This window comes from Gavialis gangeticus, unplaced genomic scaffold (assembly GCF_001723915.1).
Source record: "Gavialis gangeticus isolate Ggan-Ray unplaced genomic scaffold, GavGan_comp1, whole genome shotgun sequence".
Taxonomy (NCBI): Eukaryota; Metazoa; Chordata; order Crocodylia; family Gavialidae; genus Gavialis; species Gavialis gangeticus.
This window is the reverse complement of record NW_017729024.1, coordinates 2,298,794-2,321,066: the sequence shown is the minus strand read 5'-3', so window position 1 is coordinate 2,321,066 and position 22,273 is coordinate 2,298,794. Positions and strand designations below refer to the sequence as shown.

The window sequence follows — 22,273 nt, the reverse complement described above, 5'->3', positions numbered from 1 at the left end:
TAGTAGCCACAATTGCTGCCCGCCCCCCCTCCCCCCCCATGATGGGTAGACAAGAAAAGAGAAGTGGAATGTAAAGTTTTGGGGAGCTCCTCTGATGCGTATGAGGATCGTTACCTCCAGCAACGCGTTGGTTTGAAAGAAAGGTTTTTGTGTCAGGCCATTGTATAACGCTAGTTTTCTCAAGTTCCTACCTGTCTTTTTAAATAGGACTTTACTGCTGTTCTGACTCTCCCAAGATGTACATAGACAAATAATGGAAGCCCCTGAATACCTTGATTTGGATGAAATCGATTTTAGTGATGACATCTCTGTAAGTATAAGTCTTATTTTATCTGTTCCAAGGGCTACAATTGTTAGGTGTCGCAGTCACATTGTTTTGTTGGTGGTGGCCAAACCCTGCTTTGCCCTTGTGCATGGGGATACCTTATTGTACTTGTTATCTATTATATATTATATTGTTGCATGTCACTTGAATTGAGAGCATTTGTTTATGTACAAGATCTGCCCTTTCTAGTGTTGACCAGGTCAGAGGTCCAGCAGGGTTTTTGGGGTGTTTGGGGTTTTTTTTTTTGTAAATTTGCAGCTTTTATGGTGTAGATAGAATCAGAAGGGCTTTCAAGGATTTTAAAGACTATGTCAGTCCTAGGACTGCTCTTGAAATAATTCTAGTTCAAATTATTGTAAGCAAAAATATTGCTCTTCTGAGTTTATAGACAGATGTAACAATTGTATCAATATCAAAGTATGTCAGTACAAGCTGTTATGATGCAAGGTTAAATCTTATGATCCTCCTTCACTCAGGGTTAAAGTTAGGGCAATTGAATTAACTTTTACCTTCTTGGGATCATGCAGATGTAACCATTAGAGCATAGCAGCCGCTGCACACTCCCAACCAGCAGCTCCTCTTCCTCTTTTTAAACCGCTACAATTAGTGTTTGTCCGCACCTTGAAGTATGCACTTTCCAGTTCTTATAGAAACCTCTGAAGCACTTCATTCCTTCTTTCTAATTATACTTCTGCTACAAGTGTTTCTGCTTTATGAGTGAAACTGTTGTTTATATACCAAATGCCTGTTTAATGAGGGCAGTTTAACACGCACATAATTCTGATGTAAATTACATTTATTAATTTGATTTGCAAGTCACCTGTGCTGTCACTGACAAAGTGAAGCCTACATATCCAAGACCATGATAAACTTCTCTTAGAGGGGCTCATTTTCCCTGCTCTAGTTTATGCTGCATAGTGTTGCCTGCAGCAATATAAATATATCCTCATTAAAAATTGCTCTGCAAAGCAATGCTGTCTCTGTGAGCAAAGGAAACCCTTGGCTGGCAGCTAGCAGAAGGCGGAAGTAGACATTCCCACACCTTCTGCTGGCTGCTATGGCCCCTTCAGCACCTGGTACCTGGCTAGGGTGCACTTCATGCCCTGCCAGCAGGGCTGCAGGCAGAGCTGTGTGGTGGCACCAATTGCTTTATGGGCATGAACGGTGCTCTGGCAGCTTACCCATGGCAGGTGCTCTTTGCTGTCAGAATTTCCAGTGACAGACACAGCCATGGGTAGGCGATGCTAGTGTTTGGGTAGTCAGTCCTTTTTGAAAAGCTCCATGTGCTCTATTCCCAAACAGCTTCCTTTTAAAAGGGATTTCATTTTTACAATGGCTTCTAATTAAATGAGGATAAATTAGAAGATAAGGCCCCAGTTGTGAGAGGATAGGTTTTTCTGGACAGCTGTCTTGTTTATATCTATTACCTACTAGCTTGGGTGTCTCAAACTCACCTGCCCCCTGCCAAACCTGACCCAAACCAGAGGGCTCCTCACAGGCCAGATCTGGGTCAATATCTGGTGGTGGGATGAGCAAGCAGTGGCAACAGCGCGGGGGTTAACATAGCCATTGTTTGCCACCTGCCACTGACACATCCCCAGTGGGCTCTATACCCTGGATTTTGGTGATGGGCCCTGCCTCAACTCATCCCATCCCCAAATCTTCAGCCCCTCTAGGAATCCCATGGGCCAGAAGAGACTGCTCCATGGACCGGATTTGGCCCACAGGCCATATGTTTGACATCCCTATGCTGAATCATGTCCCCATGTGTGTTTCTAGGCACAATTTTACAAATTCTTAGTGAAGAATAGATTTAGATCCAAAGTTGATTAAGTAATGACTAAAAATTGTTAAAACATGGTGAGTGTTCTTGTGGCCCAGTGAAGTGATATGATGGTCTCAGCCCATTTCTGAGTGGACAGGTATACGCATCAGAAGGTCATTCTTTGAGCTGAGTTCCTTGTCAGACGACTCGGCCAAGGGTCACAGATTTTAGTGGGCACAGAGATTGCCCATGGCATCTATGAGCTATTTTATATTACTAAGGGGGGAAAAATATTTAAAAATTTTTGATTGTACATTGGTTCCTGAATAAAGAGAAACTCTACCTTTTTTCTTCTGTTTTTCAAACTCTTAAGCTACCATGGTTTAAGTGCCACATATTGCAGATTTGTGTTCAGGTTAAATAACAGAGTCGGGTTATGTGACCCTTATTTAAATTACACACACATCATTGTGTTCAAAATGACATTAAGTATTGGAGTCACATGGTTTCATTTATTATTATTATTATTATTATTATTGTGAGAGAGCAAGGTACAATCCCCCAGAAGAGCAGGAACTGGATAAAAGTGACTTGGTGGGCATATCTACACATGCAGTTAATGCACCTGAATTTTCTGCGCAGAAAATTCAGGCTCATTAAAGCACTCCCCAGCGCATGTCTACACGTGTGCCCCCATCAGAAGTAAATTGAGCCCAACAGGAGCAACCCAGTCCAGGGCTTATCCTGCCCTGCTCTGTCCCCCTGCAGCAGCCAGGGGGAGCTCCAGACTTCCCCAGGGGCATGGAGGCTTAGCCCCAAGCTCCAGAGGGCAGAGAGAGCTGTCCCAGTTCAGCAGGAAGCTGCTTCTCAGCCACATGGAGATCTTGAACTGTCCTGATCTCCATGGGGTAGAGAGCTGTCATGGCCAGCAGGCAGATGCCTGGCAGCTGTGACAGTCTCCTGTCCCTTGCTGCCTAGGCTGATCAGGAGCAAATTGCTCTGGGTCAGTGTCTACACATGTGGTAAGGTGCATTAGTTAATGCACTATTTTTCTAGTACCTCTATCTACAAACACTAGAAGATGGTGCATTACACTAATATACTGTGCAGTAATAGCTGCACATGTGTAGACAGTGATGGTTTACTGTGTGCATTAGATTAGTTTAATGGACAGTAAAGCATCTCATATAGACACACCCAGTCTGTAAGTAAAAGGTTGTATTTTATCTCTGATATGCTTTTTAAAAAGTCAGGGTGCACAGCTTTAACCTGCTGCTTTTCCTTGGCAGAAACATTCATAAAATCAGTCCTGTTATTTAATTTTAATCTGTTTTAATTATTACTTGGTGATTTCTCTGTTCATTAATTAAAATGCAAACCATCTATTGCACACTCATGTTATGCAGATTAACATTACGTGTATTACTGATTATTGTAACAGAGAGGTCATACCAAATATGCCAATCAAATCCAGGGCCCCTTGCATTAGATGTGGAATAACATACAGGAAGGCAGTGTATTCACTAATGATCTTAAAGCAGGGGTTGGCAATTATTTTGGCTCGAGGGTCACTTAGGGAGTTTTAGCGAGTTGTGGTTGCTTGGGTCTGCACCCCTGCCTCCACCTCTACTCCTGCCACAGTTCACCAAAACTCCCTAAGTGGCCCCTGCGGGCAGCTGGAGTGGGGTTGTGGGTGAACAGGGAACAGTATGTGGGAGCAGGATGGGCTGGTGGGGCTTGGGCCAAGGCTGGGCTTGGGCTTGTGGTTCAGGGACAATGCAGGACCAGAGCAGAGCCTCAATCAACTGCCCACTTGCCCCTGTGACAGGCACCGGTTCTGCGGGCAGAGGAGTACAGGGAGTAGATCACAGCTTTGCCCTAGGTCCTGGTCTCGCATTGTCAGTGCCCAGTGATCTTGGGGTCTCCATGGAGACTGGCTAGGACCCGTGCAGGCAGGGTGGGCAGCCAAGCAGACAGGATAGGGCCACGAGCAGGAAGACAGCTGCATCTGGGAGCAGGACAGGTGTGTGGGCCAGACCTGGGATCTTGGTTGGTGACAACATGGGGCTGGGTTCTGGAATAGAGCCATGATCTGCTCCCTCCACGTCCCTACCCTCAGAATGAGTACCCGTCACAGGACCATGCAGGCAGCAGATTGCAGCTTTGCCCTGGGCCCTGGCCTTTTGCTGGTACTGCCCTGCAATCCCAATCCCCAGCCCCACACATGCATCGCGCTCCTTGACGCTGCTCCCTGCCCTTGGCTGTGGGTGTGGGGTAGATGGGCCGGCATGCCTGGGCAGTGAGCCTAGGTCCAGCAATAGCAGGTGGAAGGAGTCACCACTGAAGCTGCTGGGAAACAGAGTCTGGCTCCTGTGCTGCCCAGCCCCTCTGTATGCCATGGGGCTGTGGGACTAGCCACATGTGCCAAGACTCAGTTTAACCCATACAGTTTAACCCATAGAAGTTTAGGGTACAGTTTAACCCATAGAAGAGCTACATTAAGGCAGTTGTAAGTTTGTGATGGTTGCAGGGTAGCTGTTACTCACTTGATGATTTGACTCATCTTGAATTATCAGCCTTTTCTCATACTTATCTTTAATTATTGCTCACTCTAATAATGCATGATTGGCCTGGAGGGGGTGGTTACAATAGACCATACAATGAATGTGAGCCAACAGTGTGTTCTTGTTGCAATAAAGACAACGGCATACTTGGTTCTATTGACAGGAATGTCTCTTGCAAATCGAGGGAGGTGATTTTACCACGCTATTTGGCACTGGTGAGGGTCCATCTGGAGTACTGTGTCATTCTCAACCTGGATGCCAGGCCACTCTGGGGTGCCATGACCCTCTTGCAGGGGTACCGCAACATGAGTTCCGCCATAGCCAGGCTAAACTTCCCCCACATGCTTCCTGGAGAAAGAGATCAGGCAGTAGCTGTGGCTGGAGCCTATGTTCTTCCTGCAGTCCTTCCTGGTCTGATCCCACATGTTCCTCCTATGCATGCTAATCACACCCATTGGTGCCCACAGTTTGTTTCCTCACAATCATACCATCCGCCTACTGTTTTCTCGTGGGTTATGGCTGCCATTATTCTTTGGTCTGCTGTTTTAATATGTGCACAAATGAATTCTGTATTAATTAAAACAGTGTTTCCCAAATGGTGTGGCATGACCCTGAAGGTTTCTGTGGTGAACGCAACTAGAGGCAAGGGGAATGTGCAACAGGGGAAGTGGTGGTGGCAAGGAGTATCAATGGGAATTGACAGCATAGAGAATAGGCAGCAAGGAAAGTAGCAGTGGTCAGGGGAAGTAGTAACAGTTAGTGGCAGCTGAAGTAGGGGAGTGTGAGTGTGGCCAGCTGTATTCTGGTAGAGTGTAAACTCAAAAGATTTGGGAGGCACTGTATTGAAGGAGAAAAAATGATAGCACTGAACTAGCACAGAGCTTTTGGGCAAGTTTTGGTTTATTGTTGTCGATTCTTACTCATCTCTTAAGCTTACGTGGACTTTTGTATCAGAGGTACTATATAAATAAATAAAATAAGCTTTTTTTAGAGTGCCTTGCTAATCCATAACTGCCTCATTCCTGACCTTCAGCACCCTCAGTGATTCTGGACACACCTTGTCAGTTTGCTAAATAGTGTGAGAGCTCTCTGAAGCAGGCAAAAGTCCAACGGATAAGACCACCCTATTCATTTTTAGTTGTGAACTGAGTTAGGGTTTGTAACTACATCCCTGGAGGAGAATTTGTAGTGCTCTTTGTCTTACTGCCAGAACAGTATGTATATGGTAGTACTTTTTTGACTGTTACTGTTTTGCTTGTTATAAAGCTTTTTGTAAATAGCTACCCTTGAAAAATATCCAGAAAAAGGACATTACTGCCCGTTTGCAAATCCATAAAACGAAATAAAAAAAATAAAAGTTTCAAAACTTATTTAAAATGTTTAAATGCTGGCATACTAATGCACCCTATAACTTTAATTCTACAAGCTATCTTGGATTGTTTGTTTTTAAACGATGCTTAATATCCAGTTTTAAGGCAATATATCAAGGAAAGGATTTAGCATCAATTCAGTAGTGTAAATGGTAGACCATAATTTGGAACCAAAATTAAATTTTACTTAAGATGATTTAATGTGAATGGAAAAATTGCTGCATTTTTCCAGTCTAGAAAGTAACAACATTGCCCTTTTGAAGAAAAAAGGACCATAATGTTAGTAACATCTGAAAAAAATATTTATAATAACCTTGCTTCATCATCCAAATAACGCAGAAGAAAGGAGTTTCATATTGGAAAAATGTAATATAATTGCTGAAGTCATTGGTTGCATCTGCACACATGCATTACTGTGGAGTTGACTAATTAGTGACACAGTAAAGTGTCGCCATCTGCACGTGCACCTGTATTTGGGTGTAATAAACTAATTAACTTCACTGTAGGATAGTACTGTCAGGGACAAATACTATCCTATGGCGGAGTAGTTTTGTGCACCAAAAGGCATGTGTAAACAGTGACTGAGGATGGCTGGGGCACAGGGTGCTACAGTGCGGGAGCTGCCTGTTGGCAGGTCCCACACTGCAGCACCCTCATGCCCTAGCCAGCCCCTCCATGGCGCACTGAGCCAAGTCAGAGCAGCCCTGGACTGGCAGGCTAACTCCTGGGGTCACCCTGGCTCATTGTGCTACAGTCCATTGTGCATGTGTAAACACGCCTAGGAGCAATACATTCGGGCATGAACTGCACCAGAGTTTATTGCTGCATGCTAATTGCATGTGTTAATGTACCGATTGAGAGTTTTCCCATTGGGTCTGTGAAAGCAGGACAAGATCTCTGATTCTTTCAGTGGTCACCATGGGCTTGATTCTGTGAGGTTCACAGTGTTCCCATTTAGGGGTTGGGCAACTCTTATGAAATACTTATTGCCTTAACTTTTCTTCATTGAAAGGGAAAAATGCTTTTTTATAAGTACCCAAAATTATCACTATACATTTCACCTTATTTTATTCTAAAACCATTTGTAAACCATATTCGATTATGTCTCTGTGCTGCTACATTTAACTTTTCTTCTGCCTATTTTTTCTTTCTGTTATTGTTGGGCTGTAGGTGAATCTTAAGCATGAGTTGCATTGCATGGAAGATGCTTGCTAAAGAGTGTGAGGGAAGTGTATGTTTCCTACATAGATGTGAATGCTTAAATGTGATTGTATTAAAATATCAAAACCATGTTAAATGCAAAGATCTTGGATTTTTTTTATTCTTTAAGACTTTGTGGTCCCTTGTCACTTGAATAATGGTTGGTTATTTAACCAAGGAGGTTGTATTTTAGTGATGTGTGCCCATAGATGTATAGTTTATTTCAGAGAAAAACAGGGCTCAGCTGGATTCTTACTTAATTTTTAGAAATCTTTTGCTTTTCCTCATCTTTACTAGCTGTTAATATTCTTTTTCTACCTCAGACATGCAAAGATTTTATATTAAGACCTGTTCAGCAGGGATCCTTGTTTTCTCTGATAAAAAATGGACAATTCTCTGATAACCCCAAAAGCCTTGATTTTTAAAATGAATGCCGCCCTATAACTCCCCCAGCCTTGTTGGTGCCTCTCACTCCCTTCCTATTGCTCCCTGGTCTTGCTGGTACCCATTGCCCCCCACCCACAGCTTCTGCTCTCCCAGCCCTGCTGGAGGGGGCTCCCAGTTACCAGGGCTATGGGGCCAGGGACCCAGGTCCACAACCCTCACCCCTGGCAGGAGGTGGTGGCTACTTCAACAGAGTGGAGCCCGGCTCCCTGCCTGCTGTGAGCTGAGGGGGGCTGCTCCTTGCTCTGGCATGCAGTCCTGAGGGGTAGGGGGGGAACAGTGCCCCCCAGATATGTGTATGAGCAGGGGGGCTGCACATTGCCCACTGTGGGATCCAGCCCTGCTGACCTCCCCTGGGGTCTCCAGAGCCTGGCTTCTGTGACCCAGCGCTGCAGGGAACAGCAGAGTCATGCGGGAAGCTGCCTGTCACTGAGTGCCACACTGCCCTAGTGAGATGGCCCCTGCCTGCGTGGCTGCAATGGGGGTGGCAGTGCAGGGTTGCGCACAGGGGGTCTGGGTGGCACAGAGATCTGCACAGCAGGCAGCTTCCTGTGCAGTGTTCCCTGCAGCTCTGGGTCACACATGTGGGGCTGCAGAGGCCCCAAGGAAGGGCAGCAGGGCAGGGAGCATGATCCTGAAGCGGGTAGTGCGCACCCCCACCCTGCACACAAATTGGAGAGACACAGGTCACCCTTGTCCCCCAGGAGTGCACGCTGCTCTGGGAAGCAGCCCCTCAAGCCCACAGTGCACAGCTCACCCCACCCCCACCCCACACACACAGATCTGGGAGGTGCAGGTCCACCTGCCCCTCTGGGAGTGCACAGTGGCGGGGGGCCAGCCCCACAGCCCCATCTCCCCTCCTCCCTCTCCCTCCCTGGACAAGCCATCCACAGCCCCATCCCACTCCCCGCTGGCATGCATTGCAACCCTGGGCCCCAAGCCCCAGGAAGTGCGTGGCTGGGCAGCAGCCCCAGCTCTGCTCAACTCCCTGCTTCCTTCCCTCCCTGTGGGGGTATCAATCCATACCAGTTTACATGCAGGAGCTGCTCTCTAGGCTGCCTGGTGCCATGTGCAGATAAATGCACATAGAACCCCCAGCCTGAGTGCCCTCTTCCTGCTCCCCCCAGCCCCCTGCAGGCTGGAACTCTGCCCGCCTGCAGAGGACTTGTTGCAAAACTGAAAAATCCACAGGTTTGTCCAGTAAAATGAGAAATCCATGTTTGCCTCAGGTACAAGGTAAAATTTGCACTTTACTCTGTTTTTCCATGGGAAGCGGAAAACCTGGATTCCTGCTGATCAGGTAATGTGCTGAATGCCTTCTATTTTAGGGACAATTGAGGACACTCAGCACTTCTCAGCATCTGGTGTCGTCTACTTGTTTAAGAAAAAATAATCCTCAGTTCTTATCTCTGCCAAAAACAAATCTATTATGATAACTGTTCATGTGTGTGCCCTTTGACATTTCACTTAAGTGCTTATTGGCTCAGTTATAGGGATTAATACTGTATATTTGAGAGAGAGGAATAGTGATGCTTAATCAGTGCATTTTAAAATCATGAAAAGTGGAAAATAATGTCATTAAAATATTATGTAGGTCCAAAATGGCAGGCTGGGTAATGAATGGGGGCTCTACCCTTATCAGCATAACAGTTTAGCCCACTGAATAACATTGAAATTCTGCTTGGAGGAAAGCTTAATAACCAGAGTTGGTGGATCAGAACTGGATCTAGAGGATGAGACAAAATAGTTGCAATGGGAAGATGTGACAATAGCTTGTGTTTTTAGCAGCTGAGAAAAGTTCACTACTCAGGATAATTAGTTACCTTCTGGCAGCTTTGTAGTTTCTCATTTGAAATTCAGTTGTGTATCAACCACAAAATGCAGATGGTAAAAATGTATATTTGCAGACATGAGTGACTGGTGCCTCCTGAATCTGGGGGGCACCCACAGAAGCTGCTGACAGCAGTGGCCCTGTCAGAGAGGCACCGGCCCCACTGACAGCATCAGTGTTGGCTGTCGGGCATGTGCACCCCCTACTAGTTGCCTATGTTTGCAGAAGTCTTTTTGAGGACAGAGGTGAGTGAGCGGCAATCTGCTAATGAATTCAAATATATATTATAAATGACAATCAAATTTATAATACCTGTAATAGATTTTCTTGTTGGTAACTGAATCCATTTTGATGCAGTGTAGAACCAACCAGAAAGAAAATTTTGTCCTTTCAAGAAAGAGTAGGAAAAAAGAGAGAATCTTTTTTTTTTGCACCCTGCTTAAAACACATAGCAATGGAATACAAAAGACCTAATTCTAACTGAATTATAGACTTTGTAATAGCTTAACCTGTACCAGCTGGTTTTATAAAGCTACTATACTCCTTGGAGATTAACTGCTTCTCAAGAATTTTAGTATACCAGTTCATCATTACCTTCTAATTTGTATACTAAAATAGCAAAATATATAGGTTAACAGTTGAATTTGTACTAAAAATAACAAAAAATTATATGCTACTTGTGTAATTTATTTATTTTTTATTTCATTGATTTCTATGCTATTCTACCCCAAAAGCTCAGGGCGGCTTACAATATGAAGTCATAAAAACTAGGCAGATAAAATGATAATAATAGAACAGGTTCTCAGAGAATATCAAACAGTTAACCTCATCTGCTGAAAGCCTGCTAGAAGGTCTTACACTGCTTCTGAAAGATAGTCAGGCTTGGGCTCTGGTGGGCATAAGGAAGAGCGACTCCCAAAAATGACCTTCCACATGTTTTGGCCACTAAATTGGGTGCACAGATGGTACTTGCAGGAGGTTGTTCTTGGCTGACATTAGGGATCATGATGAAGCATAAGGGAGAAGGCAGTTTCTTAGGTATGTAGGGTCTAGAGCATTTAGGGCCCGAGCGTGCTTTTGTGTATAATGTACTGGTAGATTTGGTGACATCTTTCCCTCCATCCATTATATGTTTTGTTTTCTTAGATTGAATGCTCTAGGAGCAGGGACCAAGTCTTTGTTCTGTTTGCTGGTCAGATTTTGACCAGGGACTTCAAATAATTCTGTGGAGTACTGTAGTCCATGTTAATTAATAAGTTAAAAGTCTGATTCTGAAAAGGTTTGGCATATAGAGTTTCAATAGATTTAATTGTGGATTCTCAGGATTAGGCCCTAACAGAGAAAAATAGTGTGCAAGGGAGCACATGGAGATGGTATCCATGGAGTGACTTTTTTGTAAATTTTACTTTAATCAGATGAATAAGTTATTTCTATTTTGTATCATTAAGTCATATTGTCACTTGAGTTCGAATTTCCTTTGGACACACAGAGTGCATCTATACATGTACTTTACTGCAGAGTTGACTAATTAGCTCCACAGTAAAGCAGCATCTACGTGTGAGCTGGTAGTAGTGCCCAGTAAATTGGCTAACTCCACCATAAGATAGTACTGTCAGGGACAGTATTATCTTACATCACAATACTTAATTCCTCCTAAACACACATGTAGATGGTGATGGGCTGACTGGGGCATGAGGGTGCTAAATTGTGGGGGCTGCCTGTCAGGTAGTCCTACATTTTAGCACCCTTGTGCCCCAGCCAGCTCCTCTGGAGCCTGAGGCTGCTCCGCCCCAGTTCACACTTCTGCCATCCTGGGCGCATGTGCAGACGCTGTGCCCAGGAGAAGCTAACTGTGGCATAAACTGCACTCAAGTCTATCGTATTTCCTTAATGGCATATGTAGATGTACCCACAATAAACAAACCATCAACAAGAAAGCAAACCTGCTACAATAAACTGCTTTCTTTTGTGTGGAAAGCTGCCATGGTTTTATATGTAGTGTTCTGCTTCATCTGTCAATAGCACACTACATAAAAATATCCCTTCCTTTAAGAACATGTGGTATTTATACATTCATGAACATCTGAGGTTATATTAATCCTATTATTTTCAAGTTTACTCCTTTTTTTTAATAGTTGTTTTAAGTGTGTAAAAGCAATTGATTTTTTTCAAAAGCATAATGGTTTTTAGATATTCATTGGTTTGAACATAAATTATTGTAACACTCTAGCTTTAGATTAAGAATGGTTTTATATTGAATAACCAGATTTCTGTTTCTGGAAAATTGTAATTTTATAATGTTGGATCGTGTCTGATTGAAGGCATTCCATAAGATTATAAGGAAATGATTGCAGCTTAGTCAGATACATATGTCATCTTACTTTTTTCTGTTTTCAAGTTGAATACAGAAAATAACTTGCTGATCAGCATCAGGTGTATCCTCTTACTTCAGAATATTAATACATGGGGGGTTGTGGTTTTTTGGGGGGGGCCTTTAATAAAACCTGTTTTGGAGGAAAGGACCTTATGTGTGCATCTGAAATGATCTTTAAAATGCTAGTATAGGAGTGCATACATATAGAGTGTCACAAAGTTAAATTTCATTATCTTTAAAATGAGACTTGTTTAAAACAGGCAGGCTTGCGAGATCAGATCATGCAAGAGACATAATAAGTAGGTTTTTTTGCAGCCTGGGCATCCATGGCAGTGGACTGCCAATCATGCATCCCTCTCAAAGTCAGGTCTAGAGGCTAGTACCCTGTTTACCCACCCCTAGTTATGCTACTGCTGTACAAAATAGTGACCAAAGTGAGGCTTTGGTTTTTACAATATAGCCCACACCCGTCCTCCATTTTTAATATAGTAATGGAGCTGACAGAAACTATGAATATGTGAGACGCCATCATGATGCAAGCAGTCACAGCCCATATCAGTGATAAATTCCATGAAAAAAATTCTTTTGTTTGATAGCAAATGTATTTTGGAAGCTAGGACAAGGTTTTTTTGGGGGGCATTTCCACACATAGCTGCCATTGGATTCATTTTAAGCTGATTAGGGACAGCCTTCAGGTTACAGTTTGTCAAATTTTGAACATCTGAATATTTAAAATGAGAATCCCTGCTATTGAAGTACTTTTCTGATATATCATTTTAATGGAAAAATGTGTACTTTGTATGTATTGTCTCCTTCACTCTTTCAGTACTCTATAACATCTCTCAAGACCATCCCAGAATTATGTAGAAGGTGTGATCCCCAAAATGAAGACAAACCAGGTATGCTGCCAATTTTTGTTCACCCATCTTCTTCCTGCTTCCCTTTATAAAACAAAAAAACCAAGTCTTTACCTTCTGGTAGTATTCTTTTATTTTGTTTTCTTTTGTTTTTCTACTGCTTTATGGAAACATAGATCCTCCCCCACTACTCTCCAACAGATGTTAGTTCATTAGGGGGGAAAAGTTCCAAAAAAGGATTTGGCTGTATACAGATAAACATAGGGCTTCATCTCAGCAGCTCCAAACCACAGTATATGCAACAATTTACTTGAAAACCCGAGAAACCATTGGTGACAAGACATAATGATGTAGGCGCCAATGAAAAAATGTTGGATACATTTACTACCCATATGGCCATGACCAGTTTTGAGGGATGATGTTTTGCCAGAATCTGAAACCCTATCAAGGATGCTACAAGATAGAATCTACTCTAAGTCATACTGCAAGAGTTAAGATTAAAGCAGAGTTTTTTTAGTTTAATAGTGTAAACTAAATGAAGAGTCATGGTATATAGATGAGAACCAGCTGGGAACCTTTTCCCCCTACTGACAAAAAGTGCATTCAATGTTGTTTTTCATTCTGTAAATCAGATTAAGCCTCTTCTGTTATTTCTCTTTGTAATGACCAAAATGAATTGGTGAGAGCAGTACTTTTGTATTGAACTATGAAAAGTTTATTATGCCTCCACCTGATGCCTTGAGTGTGCTTTCATTAATACTGTTAAATCTAAAAGAGTTACAGCTGAAACCTGAAATCTATGGGAAGATGGACAGCTTTAAGAACCGTGCCATACTTTGGCAACTTTTATTTCTGTATTTCCTTTTACAGAGTTGTAAATTACCAAGGTTTGTAACTAAATTTGAAGCTTTCTAATAGCTTCTCCTCCTGCCAGAATCATTAAGGGCTAACTTGTCACGGCCTTATGCAGCTGTACTTGGGAACAGAGGGAAGCAAAGCCCCTCTTACTTCCTTTCTCACCCTTTCTCAGCTTGTAATAAGCTTCAGAGAGGAGGAAAGGGATTATTCACACACAGCTTCCTGCTGCAAGCAATTGGGTACAGAAGGAGTGGAGAGTAGGAGCAGCCCACACAAACATATATGCTCACTAGCAAGAGGAGATGGTCATGGCCTGGTGCAGGATGTCAGCTGTTGTACAAAAAAGGGCTAAAGTAACTTTTACTCCTCACAGAGGAAGAAGGAGCAGGAACTGTAAATGCAACAAATCACAGTTCAAGCTTTGATCTGTCCCTTAAAGCCGTTTAGCCAGAATGGAAAATTGAGCAGGTCTGCTCAACTCTTGTTTACAAAATCAGTTTCTGTCCTTTAAATTTGGAGCAAAGAGTTTGACAACATAATCCTATGTAAACTTATGACATGAGCTTGGGTATTTGTTACTGGTTCTTCCTAAATATCCTGGGATGTTCATGGCTCAGTGCAGCTGTGAATATAGAAAATTGTTCATGCAGCTGGATTGTTTCAGGGTCTATTCCAGGAAGGTTTTTGTTACTCCTGTGAAAACTTATTGTCTTCTGTAGGGATAGACAGAAGTAAATTTAGGCACTACTGGAAGAGAGTACTATGACTGAGTACCTACGTATGTAGTAAAATAAGAAGCTGCCATTCTTTATTCTTGGCATGGGTACATAAGTGTAAAATATCAATAGAGCTACATCAGTTTACAGTAGCTAAGGATCTAGTCTGCTGTTTTCTCATAGTCACATTTGAGGTGGTCTCCATTCTTCCTGATTTGCAGAGCATAGAGAATCTGTTAAGTTCATAGATGTAGGGTCGGAAGGGACCTTGTAGTATGACCCCCTGCCCTGTGCAGGAGAGAAAACTGGGCTCAAATGACCCCAACCAGGTAAACGTCAAGCCTCCTCTTAAAGACCCCCAGGGTAGAAGCCATCACCACTTCCCTTGGAAGTTGGTTCCAGATCCTAGCCGTCCTGACTGTGTGAAGTAGTGCCTTCTAAGGTCTAGTGTAAACCTACTCTCTAGCACCTTATGGCCATTATTCCTTGTTACTCCGGGAGGCGCTCATGGGAACAAGGTCTCTCCCAAATCCCACTGGTCCCCCCTAGTAAGTTCTTCAAGTTGTGGTTGTTGTTATATTATTTCCACATAAACATAAACTATATCCCAGACCTATAGACAACATTTAAACAGCTGTAAATGAATGATAACCACATATGTCAGGGGTATAGGTTGTAGCCATGTTGGTCTAAGGACATAGGCAGACAAGGTTCTTTGAGTAGATATTGGATTTACCCAAACAACCTTGTATATATGCATTTTTATGGACAGTTTACATAATAACTATATACCAAACAACTCTGCAGTTTTATGAAAAGCTGGTCCAGTCCCCTGACTTTATTAATCATTCCTGTAGTTTGAAGGTCATGTTTTCTTTTTAAAAATACTCAAAAGGGTAACTTGATAACACAACTAAGGGGAACCTATACATGAGCACAGAGGCTTGTTATTCCAGTGGGTTACAAAGCGTTATTACAGAGACTCTCCACATCAACCTTTGTGTCTCCTGTATCAGTGTCCCCACACTTCAGAATGGTGGCAGGGGCACTTTATCTAAAGCTCATCAAATAAACTTTAGATAAAATGCCCCTGCCACCGTTTTGAAGTGTGGGGACACTGATACAGGAGACACTTTAGGCATTTTAATTAGTGACTCCTGGAGCTATTTTAATTAAAGCCCCAGAGCCCGTACATATATGCCCCAAGAGTAACTTTCTGAATGAATGTGAGAGGCTAGGATTTCTTAGGGTGGTATCTGCTAGTGGGCCAACTGTATAGTTGGAGTAAAGTAAGACAAGATTTTGAATGGGTTGAAGACACATTTCCAGCCTTCCTGTCCTGCCCACATGTGGCTCCCCCTGCCTGACACTGATAAATCCACATAGTACAGATGGTGCAGGGCTTTAAAGCTGAAGGTTCACATAGAGACTCGGATCACCTTGCTGGGGTGGCCTGACCCCTGGTGCAGGGGGCTGGGCCCACCCAATGATCTTCTGAGGTCCCTTTCAGCCTTATAATCTATGAATTGGACTCTAGGACCCCTTGGGCTCCTCTACACATGCAATTAGTGCACATGAATACACTCTGGAGCTAACTACAGAGATTTTTGCTCCTGGGCATGCTTTTTGAACATATGCCTGGGAGCAATTAACTCTGGAAAAATCAGCTCTGGAGTTTATTCATGTACAGCACACGGAGCCTGGTCAGAGCAGCCCCGGCTGTCATGGGGCTCCAGGGCCTGGGGCTGCTTCCCCTGACACAACATGCTGCAGAGGAGCTGGCTGAGGTCGAAGGGTGCTTCAGCACAGGGCTACCCAGCAGGCAGCCCCCTGCATTGAAGCACCCTTGTGCCCCAGCCATCCAGGTTAGTGTCTACATGTGCACTGAGAAAAGTCTGCAGCAGGGTAGAATCAAAAGAGAGGAATAATATGAGGAAAACTTTTGAGTATTTTCTATCCCAGATAAGGACTGTTCAGGGTCAGAATAAGTCCCAAAAGGCCTTCATGGCTGTCTACTTGGGAGGTAACTAGAATGTAAGGTCTCAGACGTGAGAAGTCTGCAGCAGGGTGGAATCGAAAACAAAAATTAGGGTTGGAAGGGACCTCAGGAGGTCATTTAAGTTCAACACCCGGCACAAAGCAGGATCATCCACCACAAAAGTATTCTAGCCAGGGCTTTGTTAAGTTGGGCCTTAAAAATCTCCAAGGATGGAGCTTCCACCACCTCTCAAAGTAACCCATTCCAGTATTTCACCACCCTCCTAGTGAGAGAGGGAAATTTAGGTTGGATATTAGGAAAAACTTTCTTCAGTTTGAGACCATTGCTCCTTGTTCTGCCATCTGCCACCACTGAGAACAGTCTACCTCCATTCTCTTTGGATCCCCCCTTCAGGTAGTTGAAGGCTGCTATCAAATTCCCCCCTCCCTCTCAGTCTGCTCTTCTGCAGACTAAATAAGCCCAGTTCCCTCAGCCTCTCCTCAGATGTCATGTGCCCCAGCCCCCAAACTGTTTTTGTACTACCATGCTGCAGAGTGTATTAGCTCTCCGCACCCTAATAGGGCACATGTGCAGAAACTGAGAGGTTTACTGTGGAGTTAATTAGTCAGCTCTGCAGTAAATGTCTCCTGTAGACATGCCTCCTGAGTACTGCAAAGTGCAAGGGCACATTACAGCAAGAAGCACAACAACAGGAACTGGGTCCCTGATACTGGGGTCCCACACACCAGTCGTTGTATGGTTGGGATCTGACTCGTATTATCCCAGATTCTGAAAATTGTGCATCCTGTCATTGTCTGATTTTGGGGATCTATGATAAAATGTATCAGAATTCAATCGTGCAACTAACTTAATGACTACAGTGGGTCTAACAGAGTTAGTGCAGCTTGAGGGTAGTGGCTCTTCTGTAGATCTCTTAGCCATGTAGAATTCTTGTTTAAAAGGATAGCCCATGCCTGTAGAAACTGAGACGCATCTAGGAGAATAGATATAACTACTAGGGCCCCTAAGATTCTGAGGTATTGTAAGGATTTAAGGAGGAAACCACTTCCTATTCAGGCGAGAAAACAAGCAGGGAGGATTTGGTTCCATCCAAGTCCTGCAGAAACAAAATAATACGAGGAAAAATTTTGAGTATTTTCTATCCCAGGTAAGGACTGTTCAGGGTCAGAGTAAGTCCCAAAAGGCCTTTATGGCTGTCCACTTGGGAGGTAACTAGACTGTAAAATCTCAGATTAAACATGATTCCAGGTAATCTAGTTTCTTATTTGGTATAATCAGTCTGTCACTTCGTTTCCAGTATTTTTTTAGATAGAATGGCGAGTGGGACAGAAAAGAGCTTTTATCTGCTTGTTAGCAGGTTTTGAAATTGTACATTTTCTTTCTCTTAGTAAGTGAGCATCATGGATCTGGGTTGTTTTAGTAAGACCATTTGAGCAAATAATTCATTATATCTGCTCAGCAGGTCTCACTGATCCAGTCAGTTTTTCCTAAGGTGTACTATTAGTTAAATTGGTTTTATAACATCCTTAAATTGGTGTCTGGAATGCAAACAACACTTTACTTGACATCTTTATTCACTTGTTGACATAGGTCAATTTTTCCATGGTTCTTAGCCACAAAAGATTAACTCTATAATCATCTGCACAACTCTTTCCATTACTGAATGGAATTTTTCATGGTTCCCAAGAGTATCCAGAGAGTGGTTTTTCTATTGGGTAAATTCATCAGCAAATATGGACATGGTATAATTCCCCCAGGTTTAGTATTCTGAATAATTTTTGCATCAAGCTGTTTGGTAGTTTACTAAAATCCTATTTTTAGTCCATCAGAATTGTTGTCTGGTGGCAGTTTTATTCAGCAGTGAACCTTAAGAATGCATTCCACTTCCCAAATAGGCCCCGAATTACTGTTTGGATAGTGTCATATTCTAACATTAAAAGGTTGGCATTGTGGAAGATGCAATATTCTGTTCAGATAAATTATCACAGTAATGAATATCTAGTAATACATTTGTACCTGTGTTAGCTATTAAGGTTATTAAGTCTCTCTCATTGCATTTGTAGCCCTCGTCCTTTCATCATATATAACATAGAGATATTAGTATCGTTACTAATTCTGGTGATTTTCAGCCAGACATCAGAGCATGGATTTTATTTCACAGCATCTACTCATATCTCAAAAACAGTTCAGAGAAGGTCTGAAGAATCCCAGTTCGTTGACTTGGATAATCCCTGCCACACTTTCCTATATCCTCTCCTCTTAAAGAGGACAGTATTTTAGTGTTCTTTCTCCATTTAAGTTAAACAAGTGATTCATTAGTACCAGTGCTTTTACAAATGTATGGGTCATCTGGAAAGATGTTTAGTGAAAGCTAATATTAATCTCTATTGTTGTCAGATCTTAACCCCAGTTCTTTCACTTGTAAAATGGATTTGATTATCAGTGATCCTTGGAGATGGGAACAACACTTTTTTTTTTCTCTGTCATTCATAAATCTTGGTATCATATGCAGTACCACCTGTGTCAGCACAAATAGTGGTCTTTGAAGCTACTGATATGTTGAAATTGTAAAACAGTGCCACCTTCAGTTAAAATTGTTAAATATATTTCAGTGATGTTATTAATCAAAATAGAAATATATTCAGAACCGTTTTCTATTATTCCATCAGTGTGTACATGCTCTCCCCCTCTGATTCATTTCAGCCAATGTAAGAAATGTTAGGGGTCTTACAGACAATGTTAACAACTACAAAGACATTTCCAAAAATGTCTACAGTATAGACAGTGTTGTGTTGACTGTATACAAAGTCAGACGCAGAGTATTGTAAGTGGACCTGGAATGAATACAAATCTTAATTCACTCGAGGCTCTGCTGAAGTCATGAACCACAAAAGAGAAGGTCAAGCATTTCTTTTAAATGACAACAGACTTTCAAATATGAAATGGTTCGTGTATTTACTTGAGGTCCTCCAGTGGTTATACAGTGTGTAAATGGCAAAAAGTGCTTTCAGTTTGTGGATGTATATTGAGTAGGCTTCCTCTCAGTGCTAGGCCTGTCATCATTAAATGATTATAAAATGTAATTTGCACATGATAGCACATGTGAAAGTGGTATTAAACCCAGCAGGGAGAGAGGAAGTGCCTCAGGTAAGGTAGGAATTTGAATGAATTTAAATTCATTCATTTGACATAAAGCTAACAGATTTTTTGCCAGTTTACAAATTGCCAAAGCCTAAATGGTTCATTGAAGAAACTCATTGATACCTTCTTGGTGGTAAATACCATAGATTTGCTAACCTGGGGGATTTAAACATTCATGTTGGCAAGGCCTTATATTCAAAAGTTCCACAGCATATCTCCTCTCTTACCTTCCTAGGACTCAGATATCACCCTCAGTCAAACCCATACAACTGGTCACATCTCAGATCTGATCTTTGGAGAAGATTTGGTGTTAAAAGGACACCACAAGCCAGTCACTATGTTGAACAGTCATTAAGGATATAACTTGTCAGGAGCCAGAGCAGCAGCAAGCTAAATTGCCCCTAGCTGGCACTGGCTACCTGGGTGGTTCTGGCTGTCAGTGCCTCAGCTACTTTCAGCTGCCCCAGTTGCCCACATGGGTGTGACTACCTGCTTATAAACAGCAGCTCTTTCAGTACCTAGCAGACTGATCCAACAGCTTTTTTCTTTTTTGTCTAGCCGTGAGCTTTTGACTCCTTGGCTAGGGACAGAACTTACACATAAACCAATGTAAGTGAACAGAAACAAGTTCAGATCTGTAATACAATAGAAGTTCAGTGCACACAAACCACTTTCAACATGGCTGAAACTGATTTAAGATAAATCTGGATGGATGTAGTATCAGACTTCACTGATTTAAGATAAGCCAGTTTATTGAACTTATGTCCCAGATCCCCTCCAGATTCAAGTTTACTCAAAGTCCCCCAGCATCCTGGGATGCTTTACACCTCCCTGCAAATCCTGCCTCGCAGTGTGGGTGGGTTAGCCTGGGCCTAAGCTGTCTGCTCCAGCCAAGCAGCGAGGCATGCTCTAGCACCCCCTGGCTTCTGGCTTGGGCCACTGAAAGCATGTGACTGCATTTCTGGAATCAAAACTGAATGTCTGTTTACTTGCTTATTGGTTCAATCTGCGTAGTTTAAACTAACCTGTGAAGATTGAATTGGTTCAGCCCCAGGCTTTTTGATTGTCTGTACTTAGCCCTTGTTCTTAATTCCTTGGTTCCTGCCTTTTGATTCTTAGTTTCCCAGTTCCTGAGTCCTGCCTCTTGGTTCCTAGTTTCCTGTTCCCTGGGTCCTAGTTCTTGACTTCTTGGTTTCATCCTTGTTCCTGGCTTCTGCTTGCTGGTTCCTGCTTGCTGACCCCTTTGTTCCAGACTTGCTGCCTCATAACTTCTCAGTTCCCTCCCATGCTCCTGACTCAAGTTCAGACCTCTATTTTCTGACAGCTGGCTTGTGGCTTTAGTTTGGCAGTCTCCCACACCCCAGTCCTGTACAGCTATGGTTGCCAGTTCTGAGGGATGAGTTCATGGAGGTCACGGCTTATGGCTGTGCCTTGGTTCTGTGACACCCTGCACCATATAAAGAGGGGGGACACTGGTGGAATACAGTTTGAAGCCCAAAGACTTTCTCAAAGGCAATGTTTAATCTGTACTGCATGCCAAAACAATGTTCTTTTCAGACTCTGGAATTGCTAAGGAGCTACTCAGGGCAGTGTGCTGCTTCAATAATCCTGACTGCCTTCAGTCCACAGAAGAACCTAATGCAAAATGTTGCAAATGGTCATTGTTTCAGGATCTGTTCAGGAAGTCTTCTCAAACTGCAGGGACCTGCTTCCCCTCTGTTAGCCAAAGAACAGTCATTTTCCACTGTCAGAAGTTAGTTTGTTTCCATGTCAAGAAGTATTGGTCCCTGAAGAAGCTGTAAATCTTACTTGGGCCTTTTACCAGCTGGGGAAAGAAAGTTGGAACCAACTTTTGACCAGAGTACCAGTGCCTCATTCTAGAAAGAAAATGCCTCATTCTAGAAATCCTTTATTTCCTTCTTCAAATATGCAATTGCCTAACCAACCCAGGCTGCATACAGGTATATGTTAGATCTGGCCAGTTACTATCCATTGTCAAGCCTACCATTTCTGAGTTAGATCATAGAGATATTATCAGTGAGGAAGAATGATTTAAGATTAGGGCATGGTCCTGGGCTTCAGGAGAATTGGGCTACATTTCCTGTTCTGCCACAGACTTTCTGTCTAACTTTTGCAAGTCACTTAAGACCAGGCTCTCAAAGGTATTTGCATGTAACTCCCATTGCCATCAACACTAACTCAAGTCTGTTAGAGTTAAGTGTCTAAATATCTTTGAGAAACTTATTCCCAGTTTTCATACACCTCCATTTCCCATCTGTAATGCTTCCATTACATCATGGCTGTGTTGTTAATGTATATACATTAAAGAACTGGAGGCACTTTGATACTGCAGTACTGAGATGGTGTCTGTCCTTGCAGTAGATATCCAAATACCTGCTTCAAACTTATTTGATTGATGCTAATATCCCAGACTCATCACAATCAGGATTCAGACCAAGCAGGATGTAAGACAAGCAGCATTTATTTGCACTAACAGATGATGATTAGATGTGGATGAATGGAGGGAAGTTATCTCTTCTCATCCTCCTGATCCATTCCATAGAGATATTGTTTTCTTTCTGAGAGAAGTGGCCATAGACCATGGAAATGGACTGATACACTTGAAGTCCTCCTATGGGGGAAGCACTTAAAGCACAACAATAGGAGAGTATATTTTGCCCACTAAACCAGGGGTGGGCAAAATATAGCCTGCAGGCCTAATCTGGCCCACCAAACCATTCTATCCAACCCACAGGGCCCCTAAAAATTTTAGAAAATTAACTTTTATCTGCCCCTGGCTGCCTGTCAAAGATGATAGGCAGCCAGCAG

General features: G+C 42.8%; 1 protein-coding gene across 3 annotated transcripts in view; it reads left to right on the top strand.

Moving 5' to 3' along the window:
* Positions 1-29: 29 nt before the first annotated feature.
* The window catches only part of SNCAIP (synuclein alpha interacting protein), an 85,030-nt gene continuing 62,786 nt past the window's right edge, over positions 30-22,273 (top strand). The window contains exons 1-3 of one of the 3 annotated variants that reach the window (XM_019516823.1): positions 30-98; positions 208-310; positions 12,700-12,772. In XM_019516823.1, the coding sequence (XP_019372368.1) occupies positions 254-310; positions 12,700-12,772 (130 nt within the window). In that variant the 5' untranslated portion in view covers positions 30-98; positions 208-253. Of the gene's footprint in view, positions 99-207; positions 311-12,699; positions 12,773-22,273 lie in introns of those variants that run through there. The other 2 variants (XM_019516824.1, XM_019516825.1) reach the window with 2 other exon arrangements.